The sequence below is a fragment of the Onychomys torridus genome, chromosome 4, assembly GCF_903995425.1.
Source record: "Onychomys torridus chromosome 4, mOncTor1.1, whole genome shotgun sequence".
Taxonomy (NCBI): Eukaryota; Metazoa; Chordata; class Mammalia; order Rodentia; family Cricetidae; genus Onychomys; species Onychomys torridus.
In genome coordinates, this window is record NC_050446.1 from 8,115,482 (window position 1) to 8,132,502 (window position 17,021).

At 54.0% G+C, this 17,021-nt stretch overlaps 1 protein-coding gene across 1 annotated transcript in view; it reads right to left on the reverse strand.

The window, feature by feature from the left end:
* The window catches only part of Prrx2 (paired related homeobox 2), a 38,040-nt gene extending 22,168 nt beyond the window's left edge, over positions 1 to 15,872 (reverse strand). Inside the window, exon 1 of the mRNA XM_036185902.1 lies at positions 15,551 to 15,872. Coding sequence (XP_036041795.1) covers positions 15,551 to 15,794 — 244 coding nt within the window. The 5' untranslated portion in view covers positions 15,795 to 15,872. The remainder of the gene's footprint in view (positions 1 to 15,550) is intronic.
* Between the last annotated feature and the right edge of the window lie 1,149 nt (positions 15,873 to 17,021).

Here is a 17,021-nt window from a genome sequence, read left to right on the forward strand (position 1 = left end):
CTCAGCAGTTCAGAGCCCTCATTGCTCTTGCAGAGGACCTGAATTCAGTTCCCAGCAACCATGTCTGGCAACTCACAAGGGCACAAAATTCCAGCTTTAGGAGATCCAACACCCCCAGCCTCCAGGGGCTCTTGCACACATGTGCAAAGCAAACACACATGTACATAAATAAATAAGTAAATCTTCTGAAGAGGAGAAGGATGGTAATGACATCAAGGAAGAGCATTAGGAGGAGAAGGAAGCCAGTTTGAAAACACCCCATCCAGTTTCCACCGCAAAATAATAAAACTGTGCAAACCAACGGGACAGTGGTTCCCTGGAAGAGAGAAGGGAAGGGAGGAACCTGAACACAGAGGGCTTTCAGGGCGGAGATACCAGAATGGCAGGCACTCGTCACTCATCTGTCCAACCCCAAGAACACCCCGACACAACAAGTGACCCCTCCTGACTGTAGACACCTGGTGGTGGGGTGTGCCTGTAAAGGATGTCCCACCCTGGCAGGGTGTGCCAAGGCGGGGCTGAGGGGCTGGAGAGGTGTGGGAAATGGCTCCCTTTTGCTCTGCTTTGCTGTAAATCTAAAACTGCTCAAGAAAAAAAAAATCTGCTTGGAAGGCATGGTGGTGCAGGCCAGTAATCCCAGCATGTGGGAGGTAGACGCAGGAGCGGCAGGAGTTTAAGGCCAGCCTGGGCTACATGAGAGACTCTGTCTCCAAAGGGAAAAGAAAAAAGAAATCCACCTAAAAGGGGTAAAGAGAGGATCACTGTCTGGCATTCAGTGGTAGAGCATTTACCCAACATGCACAAGGCCCTGGGGTTCGTTCATCCCCAGCATATCAAGGGGAAAATTTTTTTTTTTAAATATTGCCTTAGTTATGGTTTTCATTGCTGTGAAGAGACACCATGATCACGGCAGCTCTTATAAAGGACAGCATTTAACTTTGTGGCTTGCTTACAGTTCCACAGGTTCAACCAGATTTCATTAGCATGTGTCCAGCTCCTCTTTCTGTAAGAAACCCCAGACTCCCTTCACCAACAATCAATGTTGGAATCATTCCAGACAGGAGGGGGCTGGCACCACGTAGAGAAGGGGCTGCTGGATGCCACTTGGGTTCTGAGGCTCTGGATGAGTGGGAACCTCTGCCCAGCAGGCCCTGACACGGCACTGTGAGAACGGAGTGCCCAGCTGCCACAGTCCCCTAGGGTAGACCTAGCACAGTCCCAAAGTGAGCCATGAGTCTCCTAGCATTGGTGGCTGGTGCCTCCTTCCTTGTCTCTCTGATCCATCCTCAGCTGTATAGCAGGTTTGCAGCCAGAAAGAGAGCTGGGAAGGACCCGAGGGGCCAGCTTAGACAAAACCAGAGCATGTAACTGGGAAGTGTGGGCAGGGTGGTGTGGGCCCAGACTTCCACCATAAGCTTTTCTGGCTCTGGCTCTGCCCTTTCCTACAGAGACGGGTCATGCACACCTATGTGCAACCTTGAACATCTGGTTCTCCTGCCTCCACCTCCTGAGTGCTGGTTTTACAGATGTGTGCTACCACATTTGATTTATGCAGAGCTAGGGTGGAGCCCAGGGCCTCCTGCATGCTCACAAGCACCCTGCCAACTGACAGCCTCAGCCCCGGAGACAGAGTCCTATTAGCTGTAGATGACACCCCATACTGCTTGAGCTACAACATAGCAAGGCCCTTGTCCCCACCCTGGCAGAGTGAGGACAGTGTGCCTCCACCCCTAGAACATCCTCTGTACCCCAAATCTGTGCATAATCATGCCAGATGGACCCACTTTTGGAATGATTTCTCCTGGGCACCCAGCCCTGTCCTTGCCACATGCCAGTTGGTGGGTCCCTCTGGTAGCTACAGGGGATATGGGTCTTTGGAGCCTGTCCTGGCAGCAGGGGTCCCTAGGACAGAGACTATCAATTACTGTCACAAAGCATGGTGCAGCTGAGACTCCATGCAGACAGAGACCCAGAGATCTCACAGCGGTTCTCTTATGTCACAGGAGCCATTGGAGGGGAGGCAGGGCTAGTGGCCTGAGGTCTGCACCTGGAGCAGGACACCCTAAGATGGAGCCCCTCCCCCAGGCTGAGGCTGAGGGCAGGTCCGGTGACCCTGTAGCTGTCCCCTGGAAACAAAGCTCTCCTGTGAGGGCGGAGTCACCGCTGCACTTCCCACCCCACCCACTCCATCTTGGCCCCCAACTTGCCTGCAAAAGACCAGCTGAACAGACCCCACTCTCCCTGCCCCTCCCCAGGGTGGGCTGGAGGCGGAGAGACAGTTTTTGCCTTAATATGGAGTTAGTTTGGGTTGGGACACTCCCTCATCCCTATGCTGGGAAGATGAGGGTCCCTTGGGACTAGCAGCTGCCAAGGGTGTGTCCATGTGTTCAAACAGTCTTTCTTTCTAATGCAGGAGCTGCCAATAACAGCAACGGAAGTAATAATAATAACGGCAGGTACAGAAGCAAGCTATGGGGCAAGAGCTTCCTTTACCACAGCCCTCACCCTGGGACAGGTGTTGCCACAACTCACCTACCCACTGAGGCTCAGAGGGAAGTCTCTTGCCCCAAGGAGCCAAGCAGCACCAGCCTGGTTCCCTGGGCCTCCTCTTCTGGGGGCTTAGACACAGAGAGCAATCACTGAATCAACAACCCCTCAGGGGGCTACTGCTCTCTAACCCCACCCCCAAGGCCACATCACATCCATCTTCAGAAACTGAGTGGAGGAAGGATCGCTTCAGGTAGTCGGAGAGAACCACTGAGCTCTCAGAGCCCGGCAGTCTTGTGGGGGAACTCTGAGCTGATCCCAGTGTGCTGAAGGGGCACCCTTCCCACACCCATTCTCTTGGGAATGGGGCTGGTCTGGCATGCCGCCCTGCCTGGCAGAGTTCCCACCTCACCCATCCATTCTGCCTCAGACCTCACTGAGACTGACATCTGGCTCTGATTTGGAGATTGCAGGAAGAAGACAGCCGGGGAAGCCAAGAGCTGGGCAAAGGAGGTTCGTTCACCTGGCTGCTTCCCTGCCCTCTTTGAGGCCCCCTACTCTGTGTATTTATTTCCCTGACATCTGGAGCTGCTCCGTCTCTGGAGAGGGGTGCCTGCTCTGGCCACCACTTGGACCCTTGAGTCCTGGGCAAAGAAGGAAGTGGGAGAGATGGTCAGAGCTGGAATGATTGCAATTAGCACATCACCCAAGTGTCCTGGCCCCCAAGGCCTGGCCTAGTGGGACATGTGCATGAGCATATGTACATGCATGTTCTAGATGTAATGTGAGGTCTGACGCAGCTCCGAGGACACACATCTTATCCACAGATCTGGAAACAGCAATTAATCTCAAATTTGAATTTTTAACCTCAAACACCACATTATAAAAATAGTTGTGTTGTATTTTAGGGATGCCATTTGTCATGAAATTAGCTATGGTTACATGGATGCCACGGAGAATAAAGCACCATGTCTCTGTCTGCATGGGAGCATCGAGCAGGGCCAGCCACAGCCAAGCAAGGGGTTGTGGTACAACAGTGCTGTCCCTTCTGAGGGGACCCCCGGGTCACAGGGCAAGCTAGTCAGGGATCCAGGGAATGTGTCCTATGGGTAGGGAGCCCTGGACTGAGAAGTTAGGTACCAGCAAAGCCACCAGGCAAATCTTGGTGCCTGGGAGCCTCTCCTTGTTCAGACCCACACATCAAGCCTGCCCCTTCTCAGAGCATCAGAGAGAGGCAGGCAACAGAAGGTTTCCTGGCGCCTCTGAGTGTCCCTAATGTGGGGGAGCCTTGTTGCCCTCTTTGCAGATGAGGAACTTGGATCTCAGAGCAGGGGCCAGGACTGGGCTCGGTTTATGAGCATCTCTTCCCAGAAGGCTCAGGGTAAGTAACAGACACAGCAGCATTTCCACATCAGACCTTTGTTAATTGTGAGACCCCATGGGGGCGTTGTTGGTTCCTACACTCCAGACACCCACAAATATGGGGAAGTATCCCCAGTGCACATACATCAAAAATGGAAATCTTTTCTCTCTTTTCTCCACAGCTCGTCCTCAGCCTCCATCATGCTGGGAAGGGCTCTACCACTGAGCTACATCCCCAACCCTTTTCCTTCGTTTTTTATTTTGACACGAGGTCTCATAAAGTGGCTTACACAAACCTTGAACTTGAAATCCTCCTGCCTCAGCCTCTAGAGTTAGCTTCCAATACAGGCCGGTACCACCAGACACGGCTCTAACAATGGCCACTCTTGAAGGCAACATTCCTGAGACACCTCCTGCCTCTCAGTCCTGCTTCTGGGACAGTCAGGCGCCCTCTCCAACCCGAAGCCTCTGTATCTCTCTTCCCTCGCCCAGCACCCTCCCGACCCTTTTCTTACCTCACTCCAGCTCTAGGTCCCTTCTGAGATCTACCTCCTCCAAGTGTCCCTACTGGTGGTGGCCAGGCAGCTCCCCAGGACCCAGCATGAGCTTGGCATGAGCACAAGACAGGCAAGGAACAAGGGAACAAGACACCGCCCTCACTTCCGGTGCCTCCCTCGACACAGAAACTAGACCCCTCTAGACCCACTCCCTAGCAACAGCTTTATTTAAATAACGAACCTGCTTTCAGCTGCTATCAGATCTGGGCCTTTTCTTTTTTCCGTTCTAAATGAAACCAGAGTAGCAGTTTTTACTTCTTGTCTCCCGTAATTTCCCACTTAGAGTTCTGACACTCTCCTGCCTGGGTTGTGGTGCCCAAGAAACCAGCTCTGCAGGAGACACTGCCCCCCCCCCCCCATTAAAGCAGAACTCACAGGAAACTCACTACCCCCTTCCTCCAGCACTGCATGACCCCAGCCCCAGCCAGGCCCAGCTGGGGACCTAGTGAGTCTCTTGAAAGCAGATTCTTGGTGGGAAGGGGGCAGATAGAAATCCTGACATGGCCCCGGGAACATCCAGAGAGGACTTCATAGCAACCTGGCCATCTGCAGCCATGCACAGACATGGCCACTGAAGTCCCTAGGAAACGACGCAGCAGTCACTTTGGCTCCCTGAGCTGTGAGGTGGGGACAAAGCTCCACCTCACCTCAGCTGCCAAGACAAACCAGTCATGGGTGGGTAGAATGTGGAAGGCCACAGTGCCCCCTTGCTGGGCTCCAAGCCCTCAATGGCAAAATATGGCCAGGTCACTGCTGTATACCATCAAGGTACCTGTGTACAGAATGAATAAAAGACCAAACAAATGAATGTCACCTAGCTTTCTTTTTTATTCTATTTATTTATAGTTTTTTGAGAGAGGGTTTCTCTGTGTAGCTTTGTGCCTTTCCTGGAACTCACTTGGTAGCCCAGGCTGGCCTCGAACTCACAGAGATCCGCCTGGCTCTGCTTCCCAAGTGCTGGGATTAAAGGCGTGCGCCACCACCGCCCGGCTATTTATAGTTTATGTATAAATGTTCTGCATGTATACCTGCACACCAGAAGAGGGCATCAGATCCTATTATGGACAGTTTTGAGCCACCATGTGGTTGCTGGGAATTGAACTCATGACCTCTGGAAGAGCAGCCAGTGCTCTTAACCACTGAGCCATCTCTCCAGCCCCTATCTAGCTTTCTTAAACGAGAGAGCAGAGCTGATCAAGGAAAGCAAGGAAAAAGACAGTCTGGAATCATGAAGGGAAGTGAAGCAAGGTGCCAGTGTGTGGTTACTGCTGGCATGTTCCTCTGCGATTTCCCTCTGGTGTGGGAACGGGCCTTCCTCCTCCACACTTGGGCTGTGGGACTCAGACTTATGATTCTGGAGGCTATGTGGCCTCCTGACCCCAGTCTTCAATAATGTGTGCAGCAATGGACCTCTCTGGTTTTTCAGGGTTTCGGTGCCTGCCACCCAGTGACCCCACCTCCTTGCACACGGACCCTCAGATCACAAATCCTTATCAGTGAGAAGTGAGGGTGACTGGCAAAGCCTGAAAGATACAAAGAAAAGGAGCAGCCTGGTCCCACGGGTGTGGGATGAGGCCTGCCCAGGGTGCCCTAACCTGTACCCTGCACACTGGGTGCCCACTGGCTAGACCAACCACCCAAGCTCCCATCTTGAGAACATTAGGGCTGCTGTGAACAGATGTTTTCTGTTACGTGTTATTTGTTAGTCTAACGAAAGGAGGTGTGCTGGCTTTCAAGACCTCGCTGGTCTGCGGGGTTTTATGTGGGAAGCCTTCGCAGAGCTCTGGCGGCGGGGAGGAGGCTGCAAGGCCCCTGCCAGGCGCGCCCGCCCCGCGGCTCTGCTTTGATTCCGAGGTTTGCAGCCATCCGAGTGGTAATTCCAGCCCTGGTTAAATGTCATTTTTAATAAAGCCATCCCTGGCATGTGAATGGCGGCACCCAAGGCAAGAAGGGAGGCTGGCACGGGGGAACAGCAGTGGGGAGGACACACGGCGAGGAAGGGTCTAGGGACTGATGAACAAAATCCAGAAAGAAATGGCTATCCCATTGGGTACTGTGTATACTCATGCCCAGGGGAGCCCTCCCTCAAGAGAGCCACAGGGGGTGTGACGGGCAAGACAAGGGAGGGTAGCAGAGAAGAGGGCCTCAGGATGACGGGAACCAGGGTGACAGAACCCAGCTCATGTGATGAGGCTTCTAACTAAGCCCAGCTGGGCCCTGGCCACCACACCTGGAGGTGGTAGTGGGGTGAGGACACTGGGGGTGGGGATCCGTCCCATCACAAGTTTTTCTCAACCTCTCAGGATGCTCGGGCTGGTACAGGGCAGGAGCTTGGGCAACGCAAACCCAGTGGGTAGATGAAAGCAGCTATCCCGTCTAGACCTTGGGGTCCTCTCTCTCCTACAGTAACCCTTCCAGATCCTTCAGCTTTGTGTTTTCATGGCACCCTTCGCAGCTGCTCCATCACCAAGAGGGCTATTTCTCAACCAGTAAAAGGAAGTGACAAGATGCAGCTGGCTCTGGAAGACCAGTCATTAGCAGGGTATCAAACTCATCTGGGGGCTGGGGCTGTATCCCAATTGGTGGGTGCCCTGCCTAGATGCCCAAAGCCCTGGGTTCAACCCACAGCAGGAACCCCAGGGGTGGGTGGTAGAAGCGGAAACATGAGTAAGCATCCAAAGTCATCCCTGGCTACTTAACGACTTCTAGTCCAGCCTTGGCTACATGAGACCGTGGCCCTAAAAAACCAAATTAAACTAAAATAAACACAAAATCTTGCAGAGAGGGGACTTTCACATGCAGCAACCAGGGGACTCTGGTGCCCCAGAGTCTGTAAATACACTTATCCAGCCTCCCAGGTGAGTCCAGGAAGCTTATCAAATATGGCCAGAGACAGATGGTCCAGCCAGCTTCTTCCACACACAGGGCGCAGAGCCCAGGCTCCGAGGTAGTGGCTGGGTCAGACCAGGGAACACTGATTTTCTGACCCTGTCGGGGGCTCCTCTTACATCTTCTTGGGCAGCAATGTCATGGAGATGACATGCTCTCACCTGGCACATCTTGAGCTGCTGAGGGGTTTGCTCTGCTCTGGGGTTGGAGGGAGCGGTGTCCCTCTGTGGAAGCTTCCAGACCACCCGGTCCCTGAGCCTGCTGCTCCTCTGCTGTTGTCTACCAGACTCTTCTTTGAAGACTGCCCCCTAGGCTTCAGCTCAGCCCCTGCCCCCCCAGCCTTTCAGGCCCCCCTTTCCCAGACCCTCCCACTGCCGCACCACCAAAGACTAAAGATGGCCTGGCTGCCCATCCCACACACAGGCAAGCAGAATCCATCTTAAAGAACGCCCCGAGCTAATCTCTTCCTGAGCGCGCTTCATTTTTAGGGCACAATAAAAAATATCATTACCCGTGGAGGGCCCCATGTGGATGGCGTCCTGTCATCCCCCCCCCCAAGAGTCAGTCAGGGAACAAACAGATGTGGTAGAAACCCAAGCTCGGGCAAGCAGGACATCGGTGTTTCCAGATCTCAGGGGAGACGAGAGAAGCAAGCCGTGGTCGTGGCCCAGGGGGTTCTCCGCTGTGCTTGGCAGACCAGTAAGCCATGGAGGCCGTGGCCTCTAACTTGACAAGCTTGGCCCTTCTCTGGTGGATCAGTGGGTGCTGACGGTGCCCAGCCAGTGGCCCTGACCACATTAAGAGCACATGGAGACATGCCCACTCCCAAGTTCTCTCTCACAGGAAGGCTCACAGCTCTCTCCTACTCAGCACCTCATAAGGGTACTTAACCCTGGGCCCATGTAGTCAGGTAGCTCTGCCACTCTCTGGGGGCCTGAGCCAGCCTCATCTGAAAAGCCCGGAAGGATTATTTGGGCCAGCTGGAACCTCACATGCACAAACCAGGTGGGGTCTGTGTGTCACTCTGCGACTGTGAGTCCAGGACAGCCAGCCTACCATGTGGTCCCCAAATGTTAGCAGGTGACAACGTTCTCACCCCCAAACTACAAAGGAGAAAAAAGGAGAGGCAGTTAGTGATTTTTGTTGTTAGCAGGAGAACTTTCTCTGCTGTAAGTGAAAGGCTCATCCCCGGATGGAAGGACGGTGCTTTAGGGGGACAGCTGCTGGGAGCCCGATCTTCTTGGCAAACACACTCCATCTGCTCTACCAGCTCCTGAGTGCTTGGCAGAGCAGGTCCCAGGGGCCTGAGGCTGAAGGACTGGATCTGCGGACAGGCCAAAGACTGGATGGATTGGGTGGACGGATGGGAACGGGGAGCTGGGGGAGGGGCCTCCTGTCACACCCCTGCACAGAAACCCTCCACAGCTGTCTTGGGTCTGTGTCTGGAGATGGGTGTTGGGAAGGGAGGAGACAGCAGGCTCCCCCTTTCTCATCCCTGAACTCCCCCAAAGCTGGGCACCTGCCACTCTCTCTCATGCCCATGACACAAGGCTGGATGTGTTCCTTCTCTCTCCCTGCCCTGGCTGCCTACACCCCCAGTGTACCTCACCTGTCAGTGGGTGTGAGGCAGCCTTGGTCCTGTCTTCTCACTATTTCCAAGGCTGCAAGGATCATTTGGGACAGAGCAAGGGCTTTGGGACAAGACACACCAGGTTGGAATCCCAAGTAGGACTAATGTGACCAACGCTGTTACATCATGGTCTTCTCTGAGCCTCGGTTTTCCTCTTTATAAAATGGGGATAATCAAAGGACCCATGTCACAGGGCTAGAAGAAAAAGACAAGGCAGGTAGGCCCCTGCCCACACACAGCACTTGGCTGAGGTGCCTGTGAGTCCTAGCCACCCTCTACATGCCTCACACCGCCTTCAGACCCCTCTCCACACGCTCCTGCTTGTCTCCCTCTCAACCCCCCAAAGAGGTGGCAACCAGAATCTGCCCCCTTTCGGATGCAGGGTCTCGTATGGCCCAGGCTGACCTTGAATTCACTATGCAGTTAAGAGTGACCTTGGACTGCTGATCCTCTTGCCTCCTTTTCCTTTTGCTAGGATTATAGGAGTGCACCTAACTCGGTTCTATGTGGTGATGGGATTTAATGTTGGGCCTTGTGCATGCTAAACAGATGCTCTACTCACTAAGTTACAACCCAGCACCCCAGTATTCCTTCCCTAGGACATTTTCAGGAATACACCAGCTTCCCTTAACCTCAAGACTGCCTCCACCCAGGACATCATCAAGCCACACAGAGTTCTGCCTGGTCCTCCTAAGATCACACCCCTGCTCAGGACAAGCCAGCAGACATCCATCCATCCTTTCTTTCTTTTTCTTTTCTTTCTTCCTTTCTTTTTTTTTTTTTTTTTTCTGTTGTTTTGTTTTTTTGAGAGGGTTTCTCTGTGTAGCCTTGGCTGTCCTGGAACTCTCCTTCTGTAGACCAGGCTGGCCTTGAACTCACAGAGATCCACCTGCCTCTGCCTCCTAAATGCTGAGATTGAAGGCGTGAGCCACCGCCTGGCTGACATCCATCCTTTCTATCCAAGTGCTCAGAAACCCCATCATGCACATAGGGTCCTATCCAAAACCCTACTCCTCATCAGTCCTCCAGTCCCCCACCTCCTCACCCCTTTTGCTCCCAAACCCCAAGGCTAGTCTCCCCAGCATCCAGGCAGCGCTTGCTCCTAGCTCCTCCCACCCACAGCCTGGGCTGTGCTGGAGAAAGAGGCCTAGACTTGGGATCCTGGTGCCAACCTGACATCCTGTGCCAGCTGTGGGACCTTGGGCAGGGCGTTCCACATCTCTGGACCCTTCAAATTATGAAAGCCGTAACCCCTGTAAAACTCTCAAGGAGCTGCTGGAAGCTCTGAACTACCATGTGTCACCCAACTGCTTAGGACTCGTCCCACTCCCATAAGGAACATCCCTTGTTCCCATTCTACAGATAGCAAGCTGGCAAGATGGCCCAGTGGGTACAAGTGCTTGCTTAGAAACCCGACAACCATAGTTCAATGTCCAGACTAGTTTGATGTCCATACTAATTCCTAGAACCCACAGTGAAAGGAGAGATCCAACTTGCTAAAGTTGCCCTCTGACCTCCACCCAAGAGCCATCACACACACACACACACACACACACACATCATGCACACACATAACAACAATAAATAAATTAAGCTGTAAACCCACTTTGCAGATGACTGCACTGAGCATCAGGGTTCCACCTAGACCTCAAGGGTGTATGTGATCAGGCCAGACTGAGGCGCCAGGCAGGGCTTCCAGACCCACCTCTAGGAGCCCCTAGCTGAGGAGGAGGGAGAACACCCTGAGTCTAGTGGGGAGCCATTCAGTACGTGCTGTACCTGAAGACAAAAGCAGAAGGGACTGGTCGCTGCCCCAGCCACCCTGGCAGCCCACTGCAAGTCGCTGCCTCAGCCTCTCCCTCTCCACACTCTGGGCATAAGCCAGGCAAACTCCTCTCCTGCTTGAGCTAGGCACCAGGCCCAGCTCAGGACTGTGTCCCCAAAACAACCACCACACAACTCCTTCTAGCTGGAATAGAACTATGGAGAAGGACCCCACAGCTCTGTGTGTGCATCGCCCACGTGTGCTTCAGGTGGGGACCCAAAAGATGATGACTTGTCCAGAGTCACTCACGGCGAGGGCAGTGAAGGCCAGGGACTGGGCTGAGGTGTAGTCATCCCCATCCAGCACTGGGGAGTGTCCCCGTCCTTCAGGAAATGGAAGAACGGCAGAGGGTGAGACAGCAGAACAAGCCTGCCTCTCAGAGGCGTCGTCTTTCTACGAAAGCCCTTCAGCCTCCAGCCCTGCCCCTATCTTAAGGCCAGGTTTTCAAAGAGGCTGGTCAGATTCTGTTGTGGAGAACACCATTATGAATTCTTAGGAAGTTAAATTTGAGAGCTGGGGGCCAGGGCTCAGTGGGAAAAGCACTTGCTATGTAAGTGTGATGACTTAAATCCAAATCCCAAGAACTCATGTAAAACTGCGTGTGGTGGCACACGTCTATAAGTCCAACAGAGACAGGGGAGTACCTGGAAGCTGGAAGGTCAGCGAGCCTGGCATGCACAGCACCAATGAGACTGTCCCAAACAAGATGGGAGGTGAGGGTGGACACTTAAGGTTGTCCCCAGGCACCTATATGCATGTCTGCACCCATGCACGCACACACGTGTGAACACACACACACACACACACACACACACACACACAGACTTTTTAAAATACTAATCATGAATTAGCACATGACCTAATAATTCCATGTGGAGAAGCATACCTCAAAGAATTCAACTTTGAAGTTGTACCCACGCTCACAGAAGCACTACCCATAATCACTGTCCACTAGTGAATGAAATGACAGATTAAATACAGTACATCCATACAGTGGAACACCATTCAGCCTTGACAGGGAAAGGCGTTTGAACACATGGAGCATGGATGAACACCATGCTATCTACACAAAATAAGCCAGACACAAGGGACAAACACTGTGGAGAGACCTCACGTGGTCGAGTTCATAGGAAAGAAGGTAAAATGGGGACTGTGGGGAGCCGGATGTGGCAGAAAGGGACCTTTGCCATACAAGGATGTTGTTGGACTGCACAGTCACAAATGGACCGTGGTAAGTCCCGAACTAACCATGTGTTATCACAGCAACCATTAAGTGAGGGTGAGGCACGGTGTATGCCTGTCATCCCTGAACTCCCGTGTGGGCAAAAGGACAAGGAGTTCAAGGCTAGTCTCAGCTATGTAGCAAGTTTGAGGCCAGCCTGGGCGACATGAGACAGTCTTAGAAAATAAAATATGAAATGAAACCGGATAGATTGGAAGTCTACCAATCTCTGAATCCCAACGATTCCTCAGGACTTCCAGTTGGCCCTCTGGTCCTGTTTAGCAAAGGGGTCCCCAACCCCAACCCAGACTCACCCCAATTACCAGCTACTGCTCAGCTTACAAGGGCCCCAGCTCCCCCAGATCTCGTCAGATTCCAGGTGTCCTATCACCCAAAATCTACATACATGATCCTCTTCAGGTTCACTTAGTCTCCCTGGCAACCCAGCATCCTATGCTTCTCCAAACAGGTACCAGCCCTGAGCAGGGCCCAGCCTACCCTGACTCAGGCCTCTCTGCCTAGCTCCTGGGGCCATGTTTATTTTCTCAGCATGTCCATGGCCTGGTTTCCGCCTTGCCCACAGGAGGGAATGCTTTCAAGAAACTCGAGGTTATTAATGTGGTTTCTTTTGTTGTATGCCATCGCAAAGGCAGAGAACGAGGGTTTATTTTCCTAACGTGTTTGGCATAGCTCAGCATTTGATTCAAGAGGAACACGAGACCCTGGTTTGTTCTGAGTCACTAGCAAAGCCGCAGCTTGGGAAGCCAGTTCTGGGGGAGCAAGGCTCGCGGCATCATTGGCAGACATGGGCTGGATCTACCAGTGGCTTTTTAAAAAACAAAAAACAAAAGGATTTTAGTTTGTTGTTGGGTTGATTCGTTTGGCTCAGTTTTTTAATTGGCAGGATGAAACCAAGGATTCTCACCCATTTGTTCCCCAATAACCTGTATTTTTCTATTGGGGGCATCTCCACTCTGCAGAAGCCACAGGAAGATTGGCTTTCAAGAGTATCTGTGCCCTGGAGATGCCAAGGGCCCAGAATTGGAGAGTTAACAGCACAGCCTATGGCCCACATGTGCTGCCCTGGGGGTAACTTTGGTACCCCATGTCTGTCTGCTTTCCTTCCTCCATTCCTCCCTCCCTTCCTGTATTGGGGATGGCACCAAGGCCTTGTGCACACTGGGCCTCTAAGCTCTCCCCCAACTGGTAGCCTCCTTTCCCCCAGTTCCAGCAATTTGGGCTGGGCTCAGGATGTGAAAAGGACAAGTCCCTTCTTCCCAATCTTTGGAGGTCTTAGGACTGTGAAACCAATCCATGGTTGTGGGAGGGGACAATTAACCAAAGGGACAAACAGGAAGTCACCCCAGCCTCCTTCCTCCGCCTTCTGTCTCTAGATTCCAACCCAGAGGGAAGCTTGGCATGGTACCACTGGACCACTGCATTCCCAAGAGCAAAAGCTAGATGTAGTTTCCAAGGCAAGGAGCAGGGGCTGAGTGATTTCGTGAACCTGGCCTTGAATCTCCCACCTGACTCCACATGCAGCATGTCCTGTGTCCTCAGAAACCCCAGTGTGCAAGAAGCTGAACCCCAAATAAGCCTGGCAGTTCTCACAGATTTTCAGGATGCCGGGTGCCAGATCCTGAGGCTACAGGGGAAACCCACTACTCACCCAGCTGCCAGTGGCACCATCTGAGCACTTACACACTAGCTGACACTTGCAATCTGGATTCCCCAGGGGGAAAACATCCATTTGGGGACCTTGTAGGCTAGTGGTTCTCAACCTTCCTAACACTGTGACCCTTCAATACAGTTTCTCATGTTGTGGTGACCCCACACACACACCATAAAATTATTTTTGTTGCTACTTCATAACTGTAATTTTGCTACTGTTATGAATTGTAATATAAATACTTTTTGGAGATTAGCCTCTGTTGTAGGCTACATGACAAAGAAATCAGACCTTGTACTGTCTGTCCCCTACCAGGGCCGGCACCTCCGTCCTCCTACATTATAACACCAGCGTTCTCTCTTTCTGCTTCCTCTGCCAATCCCTTCCTTCTTCCCCATCACCTTGATTTTATTTTTCCCTCTGTCCCGCCCCACAGCCTCAGACACCAAGGTGAAACCAGAGAACACTGAGCATGTCACACCTCACTTTACCTCTGGCCGGAACTGGCCCCTTTCCCTCCATTTTTCCACCAAGGATCTGGGCTGTCAGCTCCCTCATCATCCATCCCCCAACACCCCGAGGGAGGAGGGCAGCCAGGCCCTGCAAATGGTGGGAAGTGGTCACCAGCACGGAGGGCAGGGGCCTCCCTGGAGCTGAGAGCATGCATGACTGCCCGCCTGGGGATGCAGCAGTGATGTTATCAGATGGTGTTCTGTGGATGTCCCAGGACACACATACTCACAGCCTTGGTTTCAGACAGTGCCACTGTCCTCTCGGGCTTCTGAGGACACCCTCTTGTCTGAAAGCAGAGGCTCCCAGCCTGCCTGAGTACCCCTCCGACCCCGAGGAAGTGGAGTGTTTAGGGTGGGTGGGAAGGTGGCAGGATACCAAGTCCTCTTTTGTTACACCCTGTTTGGGGATCTAGTCAGGTGTCTCAGCACATCCAGCAGGACAGGACTTTTGTGTCATTGGAATCCTTCATGCCTAGTCTCCCCTCCACCAAGCCTATCCCTACATCTTTATTTCCCACCAACTTCTCCCTCTTTTTAAAGCTGAGCTGAGGACTCTACAATCCTGTGATTGTGTGTGTGTGTGTGTGTGTGTGTGTGTGTGTGTTGAGGGGGGGGGGCTATTTGGGTGGACTGTTTGTTTTTAAAGCCCTTTCCAGATGACCTTTATCTTTGCAGGGGACACAGGCCTAGCTGAGAGCTCCTCCACCCCGAACCGAAGGGTGTGGTTGTGCAGGCATGCCCACTCCACAAACCCTAAGACCTGTCTTAGCTAGAAGGTGCTGAACCGAGTTTGACTTAGTGGTTTGGCCCTCCCACAGCCTCAGTTTCCCCAACACCAGCTTCTGAGGGTAGGTGGGTATGGGACGCAAGGGCGGCCAGCTTTCCTCAAGTCTCAAGCCTGTGAGCGGATCTGGTCTCCTCGGAAGGAGAGGCTTTGGAGACAACAGCACCTCACCACTGAGCAGTATGTTCTGGAACTATGGCCGGGCTGTGCACAAGCCAGTTCTCCAGTACCCACAGCAGGGATCCCGCAGCTAGTGGGTTCCTGTAGCCGGGGTCCACAGGCACAGTCTTGCAAACTGTGTGTCCCACATCCCATTTCCACAACCGGGGTTTTGCAGCTCAGGGATGCTGTAAGCCAAGGGTCTCTGTAGCTGGCATCTCGGAGCTGGGGGTCGGGGGGAGTCCCAGCATCCTCGGGCCCCACAGCTATAGTCTCACAAGCCAAAGATCCCGCAGCCAACGACTCCCACAGCCTGAGTCCCTCCGCCCTCCCGGGAGTCCCGCAGCCCGGGGATCCCGCCGCCAGTGAGCCCCAGCGCCCGAGTTTCTCAGAGAAGGGATCCCAGCAAGCCCTAGTCCCGCCGCCCCGGCCCGGTTCCCACGCGCACACTCACCGTCCTGCGGCGCCGCCTCGCTGCCGCTGCTGCCCCCGGACGGCTCGCGCGCCGCTCCCTCTCGCGCCTCGGGCCCCGCCGCCGGCCCTGCAGCCCTGCGCCCGGCCGCCGCCACCTCCTCCAGGTCCAGAAGGTGGCTCACCGAGAAGTTCTTGCGGGCCTGGGCGCAGTCGCCGGGTGCGGGCGGGGGCCCCGGGCCGGGCGCCGGCGGGTCCAGGGCGAAGGCGGCGGCCGTGCTGTCCATGCCCCGGCCGCGCCTCTGCCGGCCGCCGCCGCCTCCCGCTGCTCGCCGCGCCGGCGCTCAAGTCCGTCGGTTGGGGACGCGAACTTTCTGCCCTCCCCTACGGGCGGGCCGCTCGCTAGCCAGCCGCCCGGGCCACACGCCCCTTCTCGGGGCGGACCTCGCCCCCGGCTCCCCTCCCCGCGTCCTGCGCCGTCCGGCGGGAGGCGGGGCCAGGACGGGGTCCTCGGACTCCCAGACGTAGTTTAGGGAGGCCAAGTCCCGTGGAGGGTGTCTCTTTAAATTCCCCCAACCAGGGTCCCCAGAAGTGATGGGTGGGAAATCCGTCGCTTTACGTTGTATATTGGGTGGATGTGGGGGACACTCTAAGAAAGTTGACGGATCCCCTCTCCTCCCGTCCACTTCTCTTTAGACAGGGTCTCATATATTCCAGATTAGCTTTAAATTTGCTACGTAGCCAAGACCGGCCTTGAACGCTTCCCAGCTTCTCCTTCATTGTCCCCACCCTAATGGAAAGAATCCGAGGTTTTTGAGGACCACCCTGTTCCCTCCACGCTGAAAGGAAGGTTCTGGGATGCAGGCCAATGCCATTTCTCTCATCTCCCAGTGGGTGACACTTCTGCGCCTGTCCCCAGCATTCCCCTTAAGGAAAATAAAGCTGGGAGGGGCGAGCTTCCCTCGGGGGGGGGGCGCAAGGGAGAGACTCATCAAGGGTGACAGATGTAAGGTGGGGATGGGGGGTAGGGGAGCAGGCGAGGTCTATCTTTCCACTTTTTCAAGAAAGCCCAGGAAAATGGCACTGGGGAGAAGAATGGAGACTCTCAGATTCCCAGATACTTCAAGTCCTCCCCCAAGACTGTCCTGCCCTTCTGTACCCTTACCACCACCAGAGAGGCATGAAATCACAGCATCAAAGAGAACCCACCAGGAGATCTTGGAGGGAGCAGCAGGAAACCCTCCCGAGACCCACCCTGAAGGACACCATGAGACTCTGACCCACCCACGTGGCACCCTGGGTCTCTGCCCAGGGATTCAGGGAGAATGTTGCAAAGGATCTGAGGGTGATCTAGCTTCCATTCCATTGCATGACAGATGGGGAAGGGGAAGCAGGAAGGCTTGGTTTCCTTCTAGAACTTGGGAGGGGCACTGGAATTACTTGTCCAAGCTGTTGTGGGACCCAGAGCCTAGATGTGCCATGTTAGGGTCTGAAGGGACGGACGCTGTGGCCAC